The 24,429-nt window shown below is 40.7% G+C and overlaps 1 protein-coding gene across 3 annotated transcripts in view; it reads right to left on the reverse strand.

The window, feature by feature from the left end:
- Positions 1-4,304: 4,304 nt before the first annotated feature.
- LOC131246295 (protein TPLATE) overlaps positions 4,305-24,429 on the reverse strand; it is a 44,533-nt gene continuing 24,408 nt past the window's right edge. Inside the window, exons 6-8 of one of the 3 annotated variants that reach the window (XM_058246257.1) lie at positions 19,176-19,637; positions 16,590-17,133; positions 4,305-5,111 (exon numbers count right to left, since the gene is read on the reverse strand). In XM_058246257.1, the coding sequence (XP_058102240.1) occupies positions 16,606-17,133; positions 19,176-19,637 (990 nt within the window). In that variant the 3' untranslated portion in view covers positions 4,305-5,111; positions 16,590-16,605. Of the gene's footprint in view, positions 5,112-13,656; positions 14,550-16,258; positions 17,134-19,175; positions 19,638-24,429 lie in introns of those variants that run through there. The other 2 variants (XM_058246256.1, XM_058246255.1) reach the window with 2 other exon arrangements.

Below are 24,429 nucleotides of genomic sequence, written 5' to 3' on the forward strand. Positions count from 1 at the left end.
GGAAGTTTATGAGAGATACCGGGTTATTTTGGTTAATAAAGTTGTTCAACAAGACTGTAAAATTGAAGAAGATGCCAAATGAATGAAGGAAAAGTACCATGGTACCTATTTATAAGAATAAAGGAAACATATAGAGCTGGACTAACTATCATGAGATAAGCCTTATTAGTGATGCTATGAAACTTTGAAAAATAGTGATATGAATGTAACAGAAAATTAGTTTGGTTTCATGCCTGAAAGGTTTACCACTGAAGCTATTTTCCTACTAGGACAATTTATGGAGAAATATAGGGAGAGGAGGAAGGATCTCCACATGGTCTTTGTTGACTTAGAGAAAGCATACAATAGGGTCCATAGAGAGTTAATCCCCTGGTTGTTAGGAAAGGAATTTCAAGACGATATGTTGACGTGATTAAGGATATATATGAGGGAGTGGGTAACAAATGTGAGGACCACTAGTGGAGAGAAGTGAGTTCCCAATTACTATAGTGTTGCCTGGGGGGTCAGCGACTCAGCATTAAGCGCATTGGTTACAGACAAGTTAATGAGGCATTTGTAGGAAGAGATCCCATGGGTGTTCGTTGTTTGCAAATAACAGTTTTGATTGACAAGACACGGGAAGGCGCGGGATGCTTTAGAATCTAAAGGAATTAAAATCAGCCAGACTAAAACAAAGTATATGGAGGGCAATTTTAGTAACAATAAGAGTGAAAATGAGGAATTAGTTAAGATTGTTGACCAAGAAGTTTCCCAAAATGACTACTTTTAATAACTTGGATCAACAATTCACGAGTGGAAAGATTGAGAAGGATGGTTCCCATTGAATTCAAGTTGGGTGGAAGAAATGGATATGTGCATCAGGAGTTTTATGTGATTATTGTGTAACACTCAAACTAAAAGGGAAATTTCATAGGATAGCTATACGACCATCCATGCTCTGTGGGACAGAATGTTGGGCAGTTAAGGAACAACATGTTCGTAGGATGAGTTTAGCTAAAATAAGGATGTTGAGATGGATGAGTGGAAAGACGACGAAGGAGAGATTTAAAAATGAATTCATTCGAGGGAACTTAGGAGTGGCACTAATAAGTAATAAGATGAGGTGAAGAAGACTTGGATGGTTTTGTCATGTGCAACAGATACGTAGAACCACTCGGTTAGGAGTGAGTTGGTACAAGTTGAAGGCTCTAAAAGAGCAAAGGAAGGCCTAAAAGGACATGGATGAAGGTAATAAGAAAAGACTTGATTACCTATGGTTTGATATGGCCCTTGATAGAGGAGAATGCAGGAACAGGATTCATGTAGCCAACCCTAATTGGGATAAGGCAGATCTAATCTTTTGATTATCAACTTTTGTCCAATTGATTGTGGATAGAGGTGGGCAGCATCTTATCTAACTCGACCGAACCGGTCGAATTCGATCCAACCCGAACCGAAAGCCAGGGTTGGGCCGAACCGAGTAGACCCACTCGGATCCAACGCTAAAACGAGTTGAGTTCGGGTCATGTAGCAACTCGATCCGATCGGATCTGGTCCGATCCGATCTAGACCAGAATCGGGTAGTATAAAGTCAGATTTTACTCTCTTTTTTTTTACCTTTACCCTTCTTCTACCCGAACCCTAACCCTGCTCGCAACCCGAGCCGACTTCCTCTCCTTCCCTCCTTTCTCTCATCATTTCTCTCCCTCTCTCCCGATTTCCCTCATCTCCTTTATTCTCTCCTCCTTTCTCTCCCTCATTCTCTCCTGATTTCCCTCATCTTCTTCTTTCTCTCCCTTTCTCTCTCGATTTCTCTCCTGTTTCCTTCCTAACACCAGAGTCTTCAACTCAGCTTGACTTAGCCCGGTCTGAATCAACCGGACAGACTCAACTCAATCCAACTCGGTTTCCCTAACCAAGTCGGACTCGGTTCGGGTCAGGCCAGCAAGGAATTAGTTTAGATCGAGTCAACCCTGCTGGACTCGGTCCCGAATCAGATTGAGTTCGGGTCAAGTACTTGCAAAAATCGGATCGAGTCGAGTTGGACCTAATCCGGTCCGACTCAACTCGATGCCCACCTCTAATTATGGAGTATGGACTACTACCATTTCTAGTTTTGATTGTCGATTTGAATTCCAACAGGACAATCAAGACAGTCTGGGGAGTTAGATTTTCGCACATGTGGCCCAAACTAATTCGACCGGCCACATTTCAGTGTATGCATTAATCACAGAGCTATCAATATTTGTTTTTTAAAAAAAAAGATGAAATTTTCTTCAACAAAAAGGAAACAAAACAGAAAAGTTGGTAGAGCCAAGAAAAGAAAAGACTAACAAAAATTAGAAAAGCCTAAAACTAAAATTACAACAACAACTAGTGCTAACACCGGGAAACCCAAAACCTTCAACAACTAAGGCCCCCAATCTCTCAAGAAGTGAGAAACCCTTAGAAAGACCCCAACCTCTAAGAGAAAACCCTAAACTCTCCATAACTAAGGCGTCCAATCCCTAAAAAATTGAGTACCCCTTAGGAAGAACCCTACCTCCGAGTTTCTCTTATTACGGAAGCAAAGGTCGTTTCTTTTTGCCCAAATGGCCCACAACACCACGAGCAATGCAATTCGCCACTTCCTCCTCCCAAGCTTTCCCCCATCCTCTTCGTGCCAAGCTATGAGGATCGCGGCATAACCCAAGCAATCGACGCTAGGGACAGAATATGCACCCAAATAGCTGAAGAGAAGGCGCAATGGAGGAATAGGTGGTCAACAGACTCAGCCTGCTTATAGCATAAGAGGCACACATTCGGGAGAACCATTCCTCATTTTTTAATATTATCGATAGTGAGCACTCTTTTCCTCCCCACTAGCCACACAAAAGCCGCTACTTTCAGGGGAGCTCCATATTTCCAAATCTGTGCAGTGGGAACTGTAGAGATAGAACCTCCAGCTTTAACCATGTCTACATAGAGAGATCGCTCTGAAAAGACTCCAGAAGCAGCAGCCTTCCATGTGATTAAGTCTTAAGAATCTCTAATCATCTTGGCTTCCTACAATTTTGAGAGGAGAGAAGTTAGAGATTCTATCTCAAAGCCTCTCAGGTTCCTTCGCTTAGGGGGAGTCCAAATTATCTTTTCTCCATTCCTCACCAAAGAGTCAACAACCAAAATTTTCTGGATTCATCAATAACACGACGAGATCCAGGAAAATTGAACTCAAAGGTTGGTCAGAAATCCAAGAGTCCATCCAGAAACGAATTCTACTATCATCACCTATCAGGAATTTGGATCTGGAGAATATCATGGGGGCTAATCTGTTGATTGTTTTGCAAGTATAGGACATCATATACTCTAAAGTTTGTTTAAGCCACCACCTGTTAGAAGGAGTACCATATTTGGCCACCAATATGGATTTCCAAAGACTCATTTTCCTGAAAAAAATCTCCATACCCATTTACCCAAAAGAGATTTATTACCCAGATCTAGTTTCTTAATTCTCGCACCTCCTTAGTTTGTTGGAGAGCACACCTCTTTCCAATTCAAAAGATAAAATTTTCTATCTTCCAATCCGCCCTGCCAAAGGAAATCTCTATGCATTTTGTCTATTCTAAGAAAAATCGAGGAAGGGCAATTAAAAAGAGACATAGAATAGACCGGAAAGTCAGAAAATCAAGTTTACATTTCCAGACATTTAATCTTCTTTGAATTCTTTCCATGATCCTGTCCCATAAGAAATTAGGAGGCTTTCCCATGCATAACGAAAGGCCCATATAAGAAGTTTGGAGAGATCCCAATTTACAAATGAACAACTTCACCAAACGAGAAGCAATTTCCATAGAAAAGTAGATCCCAAAAAGCTCACATTTGGATTTATTAACCTTAAGACCAGAAATAACTTCAAACCAGCATATAGACATGCTTAAGAATTCAATCATATGATCTTTAGCCATACAAAAAAGCAGCGTATCGCCTGCAAATTGGAGGTGACATGTAGGAATCAGGAAATTTTGCACCTTACAAACTTGAAAGAGACCAATATCCTGACCACAACTTAACATATTGCTCAAAGCTTCCGAAACTATGATGAACAGGAAAGGAGAGGGAATCTCCCTGCCTGTGCCCATTTGCAAACTTCAAATAACCAAAGGGAGAGCCATTAATTAGGATCAAGAACATAGCTGAAGAAATGCAAGAAGACATCCATAGTCTCCATTTTAGCCCAAATCCTAAACATTTAAGTATATAGTCTAAGAAAGATCAGTCGACATTGTCATAAGTTTTCTCTAAAATCCAGTTTACACAACACCCTAGGCCTTTTTGCCCTGACGCAAGAATCCACACATTCATTAGCGATTACGACAGAATCCAAAATCTATCGTCCTACGAAAAAAAGCACTCTGAAAATTGGAAGTAACCGAAGGGATTAACTTCCGCAATCTTTGACTCAAAATTTTAGCTAGGATCTTGTAAGGACTATTAATCAAGTTGATAGGACAAAAATCATTCATATTGACAGCACCTTCAATTTTAAGAATGAGCACGATAAGGGTGTTGCCAAGTTCCTTAGGAAGATGGCATGTCCTAAAAAAATCAGCAACAAAGAGGAATAAATCGTTGCTTACCATAGACCAGAAAGATTGGAATAATAAAATGGGGAAGCCATCTGGCCAGGAGCCTTCTCATTTTCAAGAGACAACATTGCCTCTTTGATTTCCTCCTTGATATACCCATTTCCAGGAATGCCGCATCATCACTCGAGAGCACTGAAAACTCAAGATTAACATGCCCAGGGCGATCAACTTCCTCCTTGGATATCAGGGACGAGAAAAAATTAACAATTTCCTTCGTTATTCCTTCTTTGTCTGAGATTATCCTGTCATCCACAACAATAGAAGAGATGGAGTTAACCCTTGCCCTAGCACTGGCAACCCCATGAAAGAATTTAGTATTTTTGTCTCCCTCTTTTAGCTATATTGTCATAGATCGCTGACGCCACTTAATCTCATTCCTTAACCCTGGCATTATAATCAGCATGATACTTATCTCTCAACACTTGTTCCTCCTCAGACAAATCTTGCAGCTCCTCCTTGATGTCTGGGCTTCGCATCACACTAAGGATATTGTCCATCTCTTTTTCCCTAGAGCCTAAAAAAATCATGATGCCAAACTTTGAGCTTAGATTTTAGCAACTAAAGTTTTTAAAATAAAACGACACTGGGTCTACCAGAAAATTCAAAGGAATTCCACCATTCTTGGACCATAAAATGAAAGTTCTCAATTTCTAACCAGGCCCTCTCAAATCTAAAAGGTTTGTAGCCCCAATTTATCCCATCGGCCTCTAATAAGATCGGACAATGGTCTTAGACTAGTTTGGGAAGGCCCCTCTAACAATTAAAAGTATAGACCTCGATCCATTCTAGTGATACTAAAAATATGTCCAGAAGGGCAAAGGTTGGAGGAATCCTGCCATGCGACCAAGAATATCTGATAGCACCCAGAGGAAGGTCAACTAATTCATGCTTAAAGATCCAATCAGCAAAGTTGTGCATACTAGTATTGACTCTGACCCTAAGATTTCTCATACGAAAACCTAACAACATTGAAATCTACCCATATACACCAAGGGAGAGAAGATCTTTCTCGGATGAGAGATATATCCTTCCATAACTTGCTTCTGGATGAGGCACGACTCAGGCCATAAACACCAGAAAATAACCATTTGAATCCTGAAGATAGATCCTTAACACTGATATTCACTGAATAAGCATCCGCCCAGCTATCTTCTTTCTTCCATAACCCCGAACCCCACAACACCAGAACTCCACCAGTAGAGCCCTGGGAGTTCAAGGCCACCCATTGCACCCTCTGATTGCCCCAAATACTTCTCATAATGGAGCTATTAATCTGAGGGAGCTTAGTCTCCTGTAAGACTATAATCCTAGCCTTCAATTTCATACAACTCTTTTTAACAGCTGCCCTTTTATGGGGACAGCTGATAACCCTCAAATTCTAGGAGAGGATCTTCATATTTGAATTGCAAAGGATTCCCTTCCCCTTCTCACAGCCCTAGGGACTGGTTGGCCAGCCCCCTCAGGCTCCGCTCTCAAATTGCTTAACTCTTTGTTTTTCCTCGACCTCTTGGAAACAATCCTGGTTCCAGGTTCATTATGAACTCGAATGCCTTTTTCTGCCACCAGACGAAACAAATCAAAGTAATCACTGTCCTTATTCCCAAAAACTATGCCCAACAGTCTACCAACATGGAAAACTGCATCTCTCACCCATCTTTTCTTTTTGATGGTTTCGACTAGTAATTGCAGTTGGTCTTAGGATAAGACTATCGGAAAGCAGATTTGTAAATTAGTGCTTTGGTCTACCTTACCTTGGGAAGCCCTAAGAGGGGAAACTAACAGGGCCTCCATCAGTAATCCCTCGTCCGACTTGATTACCAAACCCCTTTCCCTGAGCAGACCATCATGTAAAACATTGCTAAAGACAAATTCATATGAATGAGGGACCATAGCAAAACGATCCTCATCGAAAGAAGAAAAAATCACATCTGAATCTATAAAAGACTGGGAATCACCTCTGGTTTGATGAGAGAAGGGACGAAGAGCTCCCATCAAATCCCGGTACTTGGCTTCGTTCATTTCCAACATCTCTTCATCTTACAAACTGAACCTAGGACCCACCGAGTAAAACAAGGGATCATAAGATCTGATTATATCGTCTTGCATAAATCGATCCGAGATCAGAGGAGAAGGCCTCCCTCCTTTCTTCTATCATCTCACTCAAGGTTAATTAGTCTTCAAATTTCTCAGGATTGTTCAAAATGAGATCTTTTGCCGTTTTCTTAAGAGTCTCTTCTTCTTCTTGAGAGGGCTTCCCATTCTCTGGAGTAATGCATATGTCATCCGCAAAGAGAGTAGGACGGGGCATTTGGAGGGTATCATTATGGAGAGAGGAGAATGAACCCCGAGTCTCTGGGCCACGCAGTGTTCGAGTTGTCGGTATCGCTACAAGTTTCGCTAGCCGAAGATAAAGATATAATATCGTTATCACTGATACTTTCACCAATAACCGAAAATGCAGGGAAAAGGGGGGAAACATAGAGAAAATGGTGGAATTTTTCAGTGAAACTTTAGGACATGCCTAAATACACATATTTACATATTCAAGAATAAAAAAATTACAAAAAGAATACATTAAATTAGAAGTTTCCATTTAATGGGGGCTAAAAGGCATGCGTTGTCATAAGAAATCACTCAAATAGTAACCAAAATGAGTTTATATAATACAAATGTAAGCTTACAACAATTAAGACATGCAAAAGTAAATGAATTCAAACAAATACACATTTCTGGCCATGTTTCATCCCCACATAGAGTGACGAGGTGGCTCGTAATCATTGTCCGGATACCATAGCAGTTGAAAGTAGTACTGTTGCCCAACATGTTGGCAGTACTGTTCCCAGGTCATCCTCTGCTCGTATCAATTGAGGAACTCTCTTATGTACCTCTGATAGTCATTCTCCCCGAACTGTACGAGTACGTCTAGACGTGGGAATTGCATGACATACATCGACGGCATTTACTGAGCAGGATGCTGAGCGAACAGATCAAGTTCAACCCCGACTCCTTGATAGTATTGCTGTCAGTCATACGGGTACCCCGAATATCCTCCTGTCAAAGGGTCATGACTCAAAGAACTATCTTCCGGCTGCCTGTACTCATGGGTAGATGAGCATGACTGAATGTCAGAGCTGTCATGGCCATACCCATGATATCCCCCATGAGCATAAGGTGGGACAGAAGTGGAGCTCCCCTAATCTGAACTTATGTCCATAAATGACAAGTTGCGTGTAAGAGCATTAGCCGCGTTGCGTCCGGCTTTCTTCTTCGAACAACGCTCGAACATATATGTGGGCTCTGATGCTCTTGCCTTGGATGGCGGATGAGATCCATGGTCCTCATCATGAGTGGCATGGTTAAAGCTCTGCTCCACAGTGAACTGGCCAACGGATCGTTGGCTTTGAGCCGTAGTGTACCCACCACCACTGCCACCCCCACCCCAACTAGTACCACCTATACTAGTGTCCGTGCCTCCGTCCCCTCATCACTGTCGTCGTCGTCATCGTCCCTAGGACCAGTGTCGAGTGGGGGTTGAGTCTCATCATCATCATCACTCACTACAACTTGATGATGGGGAGGGGGCCGTGAAGATGCTTCCTCCCCCTCATTGGAACATGTTAAACTCCTCACCAAATGATCAAAGGAGTCTGTATCCGCCTTTTGTTGGATTACTACCAAATCAACATCGATACCCAGAGACACTACTCCCTCGGCTACCTGTGAAGCAAGGCCTCCCTCCGCATCATCTAAATCAGCTAATTTGACCCACTCATAAAGTGGGTCCTCATCATCATTACCTATCTGTGCCATGTTACCCATAGACAACAGGTCCAGCTGGTCCTGATTTTCCTCCATGTCTCGGTCTACCCACAACTGCCTCTCTTAACTTCATATTGTAGTGGCAGTAAACGAGCTTCTGCAACTTTTCATATGCCAGCATGTTCCTCTTGCTTGTGTGTATGAGTGACCATGTGATCCAATTCCTCTCACACGGTGAAGCGGATATAGTCTGTGCAAGAACACGGACTACCAATAACTGCATTGCAGGTGTGTCAACTCCGTACATCGCCCACCATTCACCTATATATCCATGAGGAGCTTATTTTAGTTTGAAGTTTAAACGAAAAATGCAATTACCTAATTATATTACCATACTCATACGGCATCATTATTTTAGTCGTTGCTTTTGCTAGTGCGGATGAAAACGTACCCATCGCATCCCTAAACCGCAACAACTGTAAACACGAATTCACAGGTCATTATTTTTAATCACCCATATTTCTAAAGACTATAAGGAAGAAAATTTATTGCATTACCTAGTTACCGAAATCTACTTGAGCTATCGATTCTGGGAACAATCGTTCAAACACCTCGTGGACGGCCATCATCAAACACTATTCTCATAGAGCCGACATTTATAATGAAATTTGGAATTTAGGTAGTATGTTGAAACCCAAATATTAGTTACTCAGTTGTATTAACATGCAAACAGAAGTGATGCTTAAAGTACTCAATTGTATTAACAAACTTACCAGCTTGGTGGAGTGGATGCTCGAGAGTCCCGGTCCATCAATGATCGATGATATTGATCACCCACTAATATGAACTGGGGATTGCAGTCATTATCCCCTCTCATAATTCTCATAAGCTCATACATTGACCCCATTGAAGGCCACATATCATTATCTACGGCTCGTAGGACCTTGTACATCGGATGCAGGAAGGAAACGACGTTGTGAACTTTATCCCAGAAGGAATCGGAAAGCACTTTCTTCGAATAGGTCTTTGCACCCTCAGTCTTCCCCTGATTCCACTCCATGTATCTCTCGGATCTGAACAAATTTCTGAGACTCACGCGATGCCTGTATAAGCTGTCGAGTGCAATGAAGTTCGTGGAGAACCATGTCGCACCTAGTCTAACGATGTCCCCTCCACAACACTCACGCATTGCAGCCAACAACCATGAGTGATTATATATAAAGTTTGTCACCCTCCTCGCATCCTGGATGGTCCTCTTAACAGAATCCCTCTGGCCTATCTCCTCGAGCATTAAATCAATGCAGTGTGTCGCACACGGGGTTTAATAGAGATTATACTTCCTCGTCAATTTCTTTCCCACCTTAACAAACGCACTGCCATTGTCCGTCACAACTTAGACAACAATTTAGGACCCAATATCTCTAATTACTCCTTTTAGGAGATATATGTATTTGTAATCTTTTATTCTGGCCGATGCATTAATGGATTTAAGGAAAACAGGCTGCCCTCTACAGTACATTATGAAATTGATAATGGACAATTTCGTGGGTCTCGTCCACCCATCACACATGATTGTCACCCCGTACTGCTTCCAGTTCGGCTTGAGTCCACGTACCCAAGCCTGCATCTCCTCATATGCTCCCGATCGAGGTAGACGCCAAGAATCTCCTATGGCGTGGGAGGCTTCACACCGAGCCCGACACGCTGTACCTCCCTAATCATATTTTTAAAGTGAGGACTAGCTGCTGCATTTGCCGGTACATGGCTCGAGATAACCATCTTAGATATAGCGCTCCCAACTTTTTAAACATTCAAGTAGGCCATATCACCAAAAAAAAAAAAAAAACAATTGAGAGGGACGATCACCATTGATCAAAACAAGGGCAAACATGAATTTTAAAAACAGCCTGATTTTTTGTCTGATCCTTCATCCAGACCAGATCTGAATGGAATGGAATTTATACATACAACATGATGGGTGCATGTAAATAAAGGTGGACGTTATCTCCCAACTTGTTCCCTCTAATGTAGCCCATTTAATTAACTGATCATCCTGATTTTTGGGAATTTGGAGTAAAATTCACTGTTTCATAGGATGGACGGGGAGAGGATTAGGTGCAGCCCCAGCCTCATCCATGACAGTGCGGTCCTTATCGTGGGGCCCACCTTGATGTATTTATTCTATATTCACGCCGTCCATCTGGTTTTGTATTTCATTATAGAGTACTGGATAAAAAATGAAACAGATAGTCTCAGGTGGACAATGCAAAAGGAAACAATTGTGATTGTACGGTCCACCGTTAAAACCTTACTAGGACCCACCGTAATGTGTCCATAATGTTTATTTTCCATCCAACCTGTTGAAAAGGTTACATAAATATGGATGAAGTGAAAAAACAAATATCAGCTTTATACCAAACTTTTGTGGCCCATAATAAAGTTCAAGTGGACCCCACCATAGAAAATAGTGGGGACAGTGGCATCCACCGTTCAAAACTTCTTAGGTCAGGAGATTAAAATGGTCCATCTAGAGTGGGGCCAACTAGAGTGGGGCCAACTGAATGAATGGTTCCAACCACCATTGCTCAGGAGATTAAAATGGTCCATCTACCTATTGAATTCCCACTGAATCTTTAGGTCCACCGAATGAAGGGTTCAGGTTCGGAGTTGGGAGTTTCGGTCTAATCAATAAATGAATTAGACAAGTCAAGGTAGTTCGTCTACCTCAACCGTTTCTGCATCGACCAAAATAAATGAAAGATAACTGCCACTGATAATTGATAAGTGATCATTGAGCTAAGCATACGCACAGTTGTACGTGGCCCCATGGTTCACTAATCCGGACTATTAGTTTTTGGCCCAAACATTGATGGACCGCTCCCAAGAGCCATACAGATTGGAAAGGTAACGACCTTTTACTAGGCAATTGTTTCAATTGAATGTGAACCTTTGTTGTCTTTTATGTTCATAACATGATCTCCAATGTTACAGTGCACTAATTTAAGGCATGATTCATCCACGGTAGAGCACAACTGATCAACGGTTCGGATTGCTCAACTACGAACCTGTAGGAACTAAAAACACCCCAAGTAAGCAGTGATCACAATTTCTTTTATACGGGGCCGAAAAAAAAAAAGGTGTTTGTTTACAAATTCTATAATGGCAAAACAGGAATATAGTAATAGAGCCCACAACATGCAAACAGACCACTGATATCCTCACAGTGGACCCCGTTGTAAGATGCACGTGATATGACAGTTGTCCACCTGACGAGCCAGGTCTTACCATGGGTTGTACCATTAATACTAGACCCGGATTGGGTGCTAACCCCGCCTGTCTCGTGCTCAGAAGAGGCTGGGATCTGAGGAGCTCACTGTTATGTATGGATTTATCCACACCGTCCATCATTTTTCCATATCATTTTAGGATATAAACCCAAAATCGAGGCTAATCCAAGGCTCAAGTGGACCACACTACAAGAAGCACCAATGATAATGATGTCCACCATTGAAACCACCCTGAGGCCCGCTGTGATGTTTATTTTCCATACAACTTGTTCGTAAGATCTCATAGACCCGGATGAAAGCAAACACAAATATCGGCTTGATCCGCGCCCATCCACTACGGAAACGAATTGGCTACTCCCCCTGTCGTGCTCTGTGGGCCTCTGTGGGCCCCACCACAAGCTATGTATTTCATCCATGCCATCCATCTATTTTTATAGATCATTTTATGGTGTGAGAAAAAAATGAGGTATATCCCAATCTCAATTGGACCACATAACAGGAAACAGTGTTGAATGAACTTTGACCATTAAAAACTTTTTGGGGGCCATAAAGGTTTTGGAACAACCTGATCTTTGTTTTTTCCCTTCATCTGGGTCTGTATGACCTAATTAACAGATTGGATGTCAAATAAACAGTACAGTGGGCCTTAGGAGGATTTAAATGGTGGATATCCAATCACTACTGTTTTCCCGTGGTGTGGTCCACCTGAGTTTTAGATCTACCTCATTTTTTAGATCAAGCTCTAAAATGATATTTAAAAATTAATGGGCAGCATGGATACAACAGACGCATCATGGTGGGGCCCATGGAGCACCGACCTGCACTGTAAATCGCCAAACCCGATGGAAGCCGATTGCGTACTGAATAACTCAATATGCTAAGCGTATTGGGTAAACTCTATGGGGTCCACCGTGATTTATATATTTTATCCACTTCGTCCATCCATTTTAACATATAATTTTAGGTGTTGAGCCTAAAAACGAAGTATATCCAAACCTCAAGTGGACCATACCATAGGAAACAGTATGAATTAAACATCTACCATTGAAAAATTTTTGGGGGCCACAGAAGTTTTGGATCAAACTTCTATTTGTTTTTCCCTTCATCCATGTATGTGTGATCTTATGAACTAGTTGGATGAGAAATAAACATCACTGTGGGCCCTAGAAAGGTTTTAACGGTGTAAGTCATTATTCCAACTGTTTCCAATGGTATGGTCCCACTTGATCTTTTGGTACACTTAAATTTTGGTCTCAACCCCTAAAATAAGATGAAAAAATGGATGGAGCGCATGGATAGACCAGATACATTCGCGGTGGGCTCAACAAAGTGTACTCAATACGATAAGAGCGTACTATGTAACTAAGTAGGCAATCCGATTTCAGACCGATCCCCAATTTACATTAAAACCCCAAAAATCCCTCTCCCCATTCAAATTTTTCAAAATTCCATCTCCTTCCCACCAATTTCTCTGAATTTTCAACCCGAAAATTCCTCTCCCTCATCCCAAATTTATATATTAAAAATAAATAAAAATAAAAAAACCACTATTTTCTAACAAGATCTCAGCCCACAAGCTGATTCTTTTCTGGAGAAGTTGCCAAAGGATTTTTTGACGGAAAAAAAAAAAAAAGATTTTTTTGGAGTTGAATCTTACCGAAAAGTTGCCGATCTGCACTCAATAACCGTGAATTCGCGTCTTCAAATAGATCCAAGCGAAAAACAGGCATTTTTTGTGTTTTTTGTGATTTTATCGCCAACAACTACCCCATTTTATCGATAAAGGTGGGTTGTTGGCTACGGTTCTCACCCGTGGTTGGTGGGAACAGTGAAATATCGGTGAGATTTCTGAAAATACCGACAATCCGATATTATCAGCGAGATTATCGGCGAAACCTGAAACCCACACGAATAAATGGGATTTCAAGGTTGCCAGTGCAGCGACACCGATATTATCGGCGATATTTCGATAATATCGCCGACAATTTAAACACGGGCCACGTATATCTGTGCTCCGAAATTAGACACATTCAAAATCCTCTTGACGGGTGTAAAGTGTTACTAGCGAAGATTGTTGCTCCAAGATAGGTGTATTAATTGTTCCCTCTTTTTCAAAGTAGATGAGATGAAGCTGTGAGCCCCTCAAAATCACGTAGTTAACGAGAGAAATTCCAGCTGCAGTAGCTCTGCTATTGAGAGTGCAAGGATCCAAAATTGCATCCCGATATCGAAGCTCGGAATTCTCGTTGCCAGGAGAATTAAGATGATTTTTTTTGTGTGGTAGTGCTAATGTCTTCCATCAGTGTCTGGATACAATCGTGTTCCTCCATCTGTCCTTGGGAGCAGCGTAATTGCATCTCGTCCATCTATCGAGATGTCGATGGATGCCCTTCTCGGCACGCACCTAGGATAAACGGAGTGGTAAGCTCACACATGAGACACTCTCTCGAATCGTCTCTAGCGCACGGGCACGCCGAGGTTAGAACATCAGGGTCAAGATTAAGGAAAATATCTTCTTCATAAATCAATGGCAGCCTACGTGGCATAACCATGTCCAAGCTTTTTCCCCTATTTCTGAGGTGGTGATGGAGCTTCACACTTGTGGTGGCAAATCAGTGAGGTCCGCGGGAGGACGAGAGAGTTCCTTCACCTTCCTCTCTAGCCGGGGGTCTAACCGGATTCCCTACTATCTTCTAAGGACCTACTGTAATTTGGCCTTCAACAGCTTGCAATCCTTCCTTTTGCACGCCGATGTGAATAACATCTTCTCCAACTTGGAGCGAAATCTTATCTGGAGTCCTCTTCAACTTCCTTACCCGAATGCAGAGCCTCACCCAGCAGAGCTCCTCCCACCTCTCCGTCGATGGATCCACCAAAATCATCTCCCCGATACAAGAACCTAAGGATTAAAAATAAAAATAAAAATTAAAAAAAATTTAAAAAAAAAAATTTTAGAGCACCACATTTCAAGCAGGACTCCTGAAAATCGAAACCAACAATCAGTAAAGGCAAACTGAGACCAATCTTTCCATCTACTAATCGACACCATCGGACCAACCTGATGTAGCAAACCTGTAAAAATGATTATATCCAAATCAACTGACGGATGAAGGGAACCACATACCGTCAATTCATTAAGAAAATGCATAACAACATTTTCCGAACCAATATTGCAGTAGAACTGAAACCAGATCTGAAGGTCAACCATGGAAAAACCAGGTCGAATGGATACTACGATGCAATGCTGATAAGAGTCCCAGACTTTTGGAATAACTTCTTTAGGAAGAGAAATGGAGGGATTAAGAGATCCTGTGTTGAGTATCATGATAGGGGGGTAATTGGAGCAGATAGGAGTTGAGGTTTGGGAGATGGGGTTTTGTTTCCCATCAGGGCTTCCCTGTAAGAGGGCGGGGATGTAGCCTAAGATTCCGAACCTTTCAAGATAGGAGAGAGGAGCAAAGTTGCAAACTTTTTCTTCCTTTTTTTTAAATTTATCAAGTTTATTTAGAATCGTTATCTCCATTGTCGGTTCTGGATATTTCCTGATTCACCTCCTTGGGCCCATACCGAGCTATTTGGACCTGAATGGCCTTCCCATAGAATTTTTGGCCATTCAACCCCTCAATAGCTTTGAACAAATTCTCTTCCTCCCCCATCCTAACAAACGCAAAACATGATGGAGGTCTATTTGTTTCCCGGAATCACTACCTCTTTGACCTTAGCGTATTTCCCAAACACCCCAAAGAAATGGAGTTCCATCCACTCCTCATGGAAGTGGCAACGAAAAGAGATGGGAGTTCCCTCAGGGGGTTTCGTCTGATACCACTCTTACCTTTGGTTCTAGTTCATACCCTTATGACATGAATCCAGGCACCATTCTCGCTTTCCAGAGGGGCAACAGAAGTTCCGATAGTACCTTTTCCTTTTGATTCATCTCTTTTTCTACTTCTTACTTGACGAGGTGTTGAGGGAGATGCATAGTCCTGTTGTGATCTTCTCGGTGAGGGACGCCCAGAATTTCCGTATGGGGGTTGTCTTCTATCTGTGTTCTTTGCTCTAACTCTCGAATATTCGGAGATGAAATCTCCATCAAGATCTCTCGAATCGCCAGTGCTGCTAATGCTTCTCTACCAACTCCTCAAACTGGAAACCCTTCATTTGCTCCGTCGAAAAGACAGATGAAGGTTTACTCCTCCGAGAAGAACGGGATCTTCCTTGATTTTGGTCAGCAATGTCTCAATGAAATGAGGGATTTACTCGAGATTCTCGGGATCAAGAGCTATCCCGATTTTGATGATTGTGTAGCCGAGATTCTCGCCTGGAATGCCTGGACGAGTGAGAGAGCCACCCAGGAGATTTGGACGTCAAAGATATTCTCTCACTCATACTCTCTCTTTGAAGATTTTAGTCGGTTAGCAAATAGTGATAGCATAGATGATATTTAGTAGAAAGCAGATGATATTTAGTGTTGTATATACCAGAAAGGGTTTTACCGGATATCCACCACATAAGCGGACCACATTAAGATTCATTACAAAGTTTGCCTTGGATAGTTCTTTTTCAAGGTTACGACAATGGGTTGGAAGTGGGAAATGTAAAGATAGAAAGTTATCAGGAAATAAGTAAATGAATTGAAGAGGAAATATTTTTTGAGTATTTGACATAGAATATATAATTGAGAGCGAACTACATTCAATATTTGCTGATGTTTTAAACAATGCTCCGATGTAGAAACAACATTTCGCATCTATCTATCAAAAGACACAGCTTTTAAGAACACAACTAGGACAACTTTTCTTCCTGAATTTCTTAAAATGGAACAAGACAAATTAACACACCCAAGAAATATACAAGAAAAAATGGTAAACGAACCTCAAAGAAAGGGAGCAATCCCACAATCAAAATTAGATTACACAAAATACAAAAAGAATAGACAAACCTGAAACAGATGTGAATCAACGGACTTTGACTGCTTTCTCCTTGCACAGCATATGCCACTCCTGAAGTACTGCTGCCTGAAGCGCTCGGTGTTCAGCTTCCTCTGCAGTCAAAGTTGATAGAGTTGAAGGCCCCTTGGGTTTACCATCTTCAATTTGGCTATCCTTTTTCTTCTTCTTCTTCTCATCATCGCTGTCCTCCTCTTCCTCTTCTTCTTCCACTTCTTCTTTTGGAGGTTGGGGCGGCGGTTGGGCTGCTTTCAGCAACGCTATCCGTTCCATTGAGATCCTCAGCCTCTCTGCTGCAGCCACTTTCACTTCATCTTCAGGCATGTACTCCACACCGCCATCTGTTATATCATCTAACCATCCTTGTAGATCCAACCCTATCTCCTTTGTGATTGATGCATCAGATGCCCGGACAACAAATTTGCACATCATGGTTGTCGTTTCATCTCCCAGATCAACATTTCTGCTTACCTCACTAGCACCAAAGATCATCATACCCACAAAGCCACCGTACCAAGTTTTTGCAGCATAGCATAGCTGTACATAGAAAGATCCGAATGATGCTGGTGTTAATGAAACAGGAATTCAAAAGGGAAATAGAGAAAAGTAGTATTGAATTCGGATAGACTGAAGGTGTGCTGTTGAACAGATGAATCCATATTCCATGCAGCAAGTAGCAGCATGTTTTGTTCAGATAAAGTTATTTAATTATGGATTTGTGTTGCCTGGCTTTTGATTGATTCTTTTCCTACTAGCCATGCCATGGCGTGGATTTTATCATGAGAAAGTTCAGGTTAGGAGTCACTAAGTTGAATCCTAGAGCAAGGTCTCAACCCCAAACTCAGGTTGTCAATGTAAACTGAAACTTGGACTTCTAAATAACATGTTGACTCACATTTGGTGTAGTAGCTCAATAGGGTGGTACCTTATGCTAACATCGAAAGGTTAGAACTATTTGATACAAGTGGCTTTTTGGGCCATGCTCCATCTGCAATAGGGGCCCTAATTTGAACAGTCCAGATTGGCATGAATGCATACCATGTTTATGCACATGAATGGGTAGTTGCTACAGCATACTTGAGTCATGGCAGATGAACACTGTAGCCTGTTTCACGGTCTAACCTTAAGAAAAGTGGGTTCCCTGGCTTCCATGTTTAGATGTTACCAACTTCTTAATTCTCTGATATAAAATTTGGAAAAATAGTGACAACTAAGGGGGAGTTGGGATCGTAAGTTACTTAAGATAAGCTACTAATGCCTTAAGTGGCTTATCTTGGTTTCTACTTATTAAGCTGAAGTAATCAAGTAACTTTAAGTAGAAAAAGTTACTTACAATTGATCTTAAACCGAGCTTATCTCGAATAATTTACTTATCTACTGTTGTAAGTAGAAAAAATAACTTATTTGGTGGTATCCAAACAGGCCCTAAAAGCCAAATATCTAACGTTATGACTTAAATATCGAACTTACACCAGCACAAGTTAGTGACAAGTAAACATCATTTCAAGCTAGCCATTGAGAACAATTCTCTATGGTTGATGTGTTTCGAACAGTGGTTACTGTGTTCAATGGATGCACTGTTGGAACAGTTCTATTCAAACTAGAAATACTTTTACCAATACTGTTTCTTTTCTCACAATCACCGATTAGGGTTCTTTTTTTTTCTGAAAGATAACAATTTGATTAAAAGGAAAGAAGGGATAAGTCAAGCCAAAGGAAAAGAATTTCCAATACATAGAGATTGTTAGGGTATTGTTGTTTCATGGCTACCTTAGTGAGCATTCATGCTTTTATATGCAAAAAGGATTTATTGTGTCAGAGAGGATCAAGTACTATCAATATTATCTAAGTTGGTTATCAAGCATTCATTTTCTGCATAGACAGAAAGTCTACAAGATCCGGACCTTACATCTATTGTGATCTACCGTGAACGGGGCATACCCCAGAAATCACACTGATTGGGTGATCAAAGCCACTAAGAGGAGTACTATTGAGGATTATAAATGGACACTTACAAATAAGACCAACCAACATCAGCATTCGAGGGTCAGATTTCCCCAATAAATAGTTAAGATTTTTTTTGGCATATCTCCTCTACATCTGTGTCAACTGGTTGATTTTTTGGCATATGGCCTATACATGGTGGGACAAAATAGATGAACAGTCCACATCTCATACTTGTGTGCCAGGTGCCATGACATTCAGACTGGGTGCTTAATAACTTCAATTTTAGCATTCAGTACTGCATACTTGCTAACATATCTTAGAACTTAGAAGACATTATTTTAACAATACATTTTCTAATCTATCAACTTTTGTGCATGGATGAGATGGAAAATATCCTGCCTTGTGAGGATGAATTAGTGAAAAACATTGTACAGGAACAAATGTTGTGTTAAATTCTTGACAAAGCATTTACCTCAATGGGGCATATGTAACATCCTTGACATAAAGATCATAGTTCAAACAGTTTTTTTTTTTTAAAAACAAAAAAAAAAAAAAAAAAAATGTTAAATGTGAAAATATCCAACTAGCCATCACCATTTCAAGCATCAAGAAATAACAAAACTAAAGCTTACTTGAAATCCTGCCACTGTTTTAAGGATATGTGAGCAAACTAGGTGGAAAGGCTTAGATGATAGTGATTTGAGTCCACTGAGAAAGGGTGAAGCCTCGTATTGCTGTGCGGCGGTAGCCTTGAAACCACTGCCTTCATAAGTATATGCACCTGTGTACTCTATTATAGATGGTAAACTAGGCCAAAAACGGAAATATTCAACAGGCGAGCATTTGTGAGGCAAAAGAAGATCAGTAAGAGGAATCTTATATGGCTGACATCTTAAAACCACCGGTTCTCCTAGTTCTTGCTTTGAGCTTCGCTTCTGTCTCATGACTTGAGAAGGATCATCTTCTGTATAGTCTCCCTCACCATAGTCTCCTGCTACACCGCTGCCATAGAAAGGATAGTACAATACTTGAACCCACAGTGCACACCTCTCAAAGTGGGAGACCCCCACAGTTACACTGCAGGGCACTGGATCCTAGAACAAAGAGAAGAGTGCAAAGTTATGTGATGGTAATAGAGATGCCTCTGTACACCCCCAGCAATTGCTCAATACATGGTTAACAATGCCCAACAAAAACCAAATGGAATTTAAAAATTAAAAGAAAAGAAAGAACATCCTCAGATATCTGAAGAGCAAATGTTATGAAACATTAAAATAGCTGCAGGACAATCTCCAAAACTCTGGCAATCTTCTAAATATTTTGCATATGTCAGTTTATAAGGCACAGTAACCCAAAGTTGGTAAAATGATCAAGTGTAAGAAAAATCTTGCACAATTCTTTGGAGAAAATGCACAACAGATTAAGTTTATATGCTAGAGTAACAGTGAAGTAATATGCAAAATGCAGGTACTAGACGAGCAGATACCAATAGTCTCCCTCCACTTCATCTAGCCTCCAATAAGTGATTTGTAATTACTTAAAATGGGTTCAAATGTCATGTGCTGTAGGAGCATAAAAACATACACTGATTCACTATGAGGCAAGAGTAACGAATGGCCATTTCAAAAGTGTCATAGGGGCAATGCCTCTCGTCTTGTGACAGTGTATCAGTGAGCACTGAAATCAAAGAGAACAAGAATCAATTGTCAACCAAGATGACATACAGTGCCCCAAATTTCACTGAATGTAAATCCAGTAATTCAGAGGATGAATAAGAAGAGCCAACAACTAGTGAGCCTAGTCATGCCCTCCTTAGCATGAGCAACTGCAATCCCAATTATCTCACATGGAATCTTTCTTGCTAATCACAAACCTAGAGGCTACTTTTCTGGTGTCAGTAGCTTTTAAACTTTTTTTGAGAGATAAGTAGGTTTTAAACTTTGATGCCTGGTTATAAGTACAGTAGCCTGCATAAATTACATATCAAAGAATCAGGAATGCAGCTTGCAGCACGAAGCCCTAGATATTGAAGAGAACCATTCTATGTTGACAACGAATACAATCCAAAGTCCAATCCCTTCATCCATTCTGTTATAAACGTACATCAACTAAATCTGATTCACTTTTTTCCAGGTCTAAAACTAAACATTAAAAGAAGGGCAGGGCTGTGAAATAATCTACCCTTTTTTTTTCAGGCATATGAGCGAGATTTCGGTTATAATAATTGGAGCTTGTCTTTTGAAGGTTCTATGGTGAACTATTCTGCAGCCAAGCACGTAGAAGATTCAGGTGACAAAATCAAAGGAGTCTAATGACACATTTGCCTTTGCTCTTAGTTGCCGTAGGTTTTACGTAAACATCACCAAAAAAAAAAAACCTCGCATCACAAAAGAATTCTCTCTTTTTTTTCATGAAACGCGGTAGGAGAAACACCTAGGCGTTGGAATGCAGACACCACTGTCATGTGCAATTTCTAAATAAGTAAGCATTGATTATTATGGTCCCAACCTAGTGGCAGGACAACCTCCTTAAATACTTTTAGAGGAAATAGAGCGCAAAAACTAAGGGTTGAACTAACAAAGGGAGCATTGTCTGAACGCTCAAAAGGAAAGAAATAATTGTTTTTTCTTTGAGAAAACAATTATTCTAAGGTTTTTAAAAAATAATAATAATAATAATAATAAATTTAAAAAAATAATAATAAAAAAAATTTAAAAAAAAAACAGATAGAGAGGAGCAATGATGAGAAATCATCACCCCATCACCAAAGGCTAAGCTGCCTTGGCACAAATTAAAGTCCAAAAACTTACAATCAAAAGATTTTATAGATTTGGCCCATGTGACCACAATTAACCTGATAAAGGTTAGTCAGCCTGGGCATTGAAAAAAGTCCAAATTTTACAATCAAAATACTTTATAGAATTGACCAATGCGACCACATTTAATTTCACTCTTCTAAACACCAAATAATAATGTAAGTTAATAACAATGATACTAATAATAATAATAGTAACAATAGTAATAAAAGCTCTTCTAAACACCTTGTCAAGGTTGCTTGAGCAGTTGTGAATTGATTTGTGGGCTATGAAAGATATATGCAATTGAAAAAAGATGAAGACAGCCAATCTGGGCTAGGAAATTTTGAGACAATGAAATCAATCCCAATGACTAGAAATTCGAATATGGTATGAAAGTGGCAGGAAAAGTATCATCATCATCATAGCCTTGTTCCAGCTATTTTAGGTTGGATTAGAGAGAGTCAGTTGCAAGGTTGAACACGTTTTCCATCTCGTCAACATTTTGGGAATGCCACAAAGGTGAAGAATACTCCATGCGATTTGGAGCTTAGATGTGGTGTGATTCCATTCCCCATTCAACGGAGGTGTGAGGCTTCCATCTATCATCTTCCTTCTCTCTTCCTTTCTATCCAAAAGAAGTATTTTTCCAAAAACTTCATCTCTCTTCTTCCCTTCCTATTCAAGACCATCCAAATCATCTTTTTCTTCAACTTTTCATTAGATCTTCTACTTTGCAATAGGTTTTACCCTATGCTAATTGGATGTCCCTACATCCATTAGATCCTAGTTTCCTTTATTTAATGATCTTGTAAAATGATGCTTAGTAACCTAGGGTAGGACTGTGCATGATCTTCTTTGGTTTTCTTTGATATTTGTGATTATAATAGCAAGTGTTATGTTGTTTTTGCTAATTACTTTTAAGTTTGCTACTTGATCTCACGCAATATTTGAGTTCATGCATCAGTCCTGCATCAAAAGGTCTACTTCATAGCTAACGGGCACATTAGTTCTCACATGCACCCCATGAATCTCTTCCAATTGTTGTGGTTTGATTCCCATCTGTTAACAACTTCCATTTGTTAAAGAGGGGAGGGGGGGTGGAAAGGAAAATATGAGGGGAAGACCTATGAGAACATTTATTAAAATAGCGAGAAGGGATACAGCAAAAGGCTTATTATCGAGGATAAGACCATACATAGGAATAGTTGGCATGGTTTCCAAGGTTTTTATTTTACAATGCACAAAGAATGCCACTAGAGCCAATGGGATGAATTGGATGGGATACACAGTCATTTACAAAAAGCCTTAGATTTGGTCATTGATGGGTCCCCCATCCTAGTGGGAACAGAAAAATGAGTTTGATGGCACCAATCCTTTAGTGCACCACCCATTCTAAAGGTCCCGAATTGCTCGATGCATAGCCACCCATGTTAAGGTTATACATCCCAAAGGGGGGACTAGAGTCACTAGAAAGATCGCAGTCTCTACATACCTCAGCCCTTCTTTCAAGAGCATCTTCCAATAGTAGAACCAGAATGCTGGGTGAAACTTTCAATCTCTTTACAAGAGAGAGCCCAACCTATAAGAGACCCTCTCATTGTTGCAAACACATCTTTCACCACCACCAAGATTTCCTTACTTACAAAAGCTCCCTACTTCTTTTTCTTTTTTTATTGAAAGATAATGGAGATTTTATTAAAGGCCCACAAGCGGTAGCAAAAGGGAAAAGAATACAAGAGAGGGGGAACACCCTAAGAACACCGAAAAGCTCCCTATTTCTCTCCTTCCATATCGCCCATAAAATGGCACATGGAGGATCCTCTAAAACACATGCTAGCACCAAATGACATCTACTCCACCCTGAGAAAATGTTCGCCACTAAACCTTGAAGCACCAACATAATGCCAAAGAGCTTAAAAAAATTCCCACCATCCTCCAACGCACATGCTGGCACCAAATGACATCTACTCCCTGAGAAACGTTTGCCACTGATCCTTGAAGCACCAACATAATGCCAAAAAGCTTAAAAAATCCACACCACACAAAACTTCTTGTGCTACAATTTGTAATCATCTCTTCCAAGACACAATTGCACACAAAGTGCATAATTTTGGAGGTGATGCTGACAATGACAAAGATGATCTAGGGTGAGGACTTCATCAGCAACTGCAATACAATAAAATGCTACAACTTTAGATGGCACAGATTTCCCCCAAACAAGAGCCTAGGGAAGGGGTCCCTTCTCAATATAGTGAAAACCAAAAAGAAATGATTTAGAAGCAAGCCACTTGCGTTCAATTGTGAAATTCTTCCATCCTTTATGCTTGTAGCAATACAGAATTTGTCAGGGAATCTCATAAGGTTCTCAAAATCCTTAATCTCCCCATCTTTCAAATTTATCCATGTAATGATGATCCACTCAATCAAACATTAAGAATCTTGTAACAATCGTTAATGATCACCCCTTTCTTTAATGGTACTCAACTAGAGGTGGATGACGGCATGAATGGTCACCCATTTCTGATCAAGAAGATTCTTGATAGACGGAGGAAATCCAAAGTGGGGGACCACCAACTCAGGTAGACTATTGGACTTTTTTGTTGTAGGCAATCTACACCATCCACTTTGTTCCATTGATAAGATGGTTAGGATCTTCCCATTAAAAATATTTTGAGCCATATGGGTAATTAAAGTGGGCCACGCATGATTCAAGGTCCACATCAATGTGGAGAGACGTTCAACACATGGACGATCTACATCAACAAGAATTAATGACCTCAAGCATTTTCAATGCGGATGCAGTGCCAGACATCGCTTCACCTAGAGGCGACACGTGGCATTGTCTCGCTGCAAAGCCTGGTTGATTATGACACTTCTGAAGCTCCCTACACAACACATGGCAATCCTCTTGATAGTAATCGAATTTCGGAGGACGCATGGTGTAAGCGTTGTCAACTAGAAATGGCATTTGGCATATTAATGCCAAGAGTTATCTTCTTTCGCTGGCACGTGGTATCGAAAGTATGTGGAGAGAAATCGGGGAGCTTTTCTAAGGTTCGGGTTACAGATTGGAATGACGAAAGCATGC

This window comes from Magnolia sinica, chromosome 5 (genome assembly GCF_029962835.1).
Source record: "Magnolia sinica isolate HGM2019 chromosome 5, MsV1, whole genome shotgun sequence".
Taxonomy (NCBI): domain Eukaryota; kingdom Viridiplantae; phylum Streptophyta; class Magnoliopsida; order Magnoliales; family Magnoliaceae; genus Magnolia; species Magnolia sinica.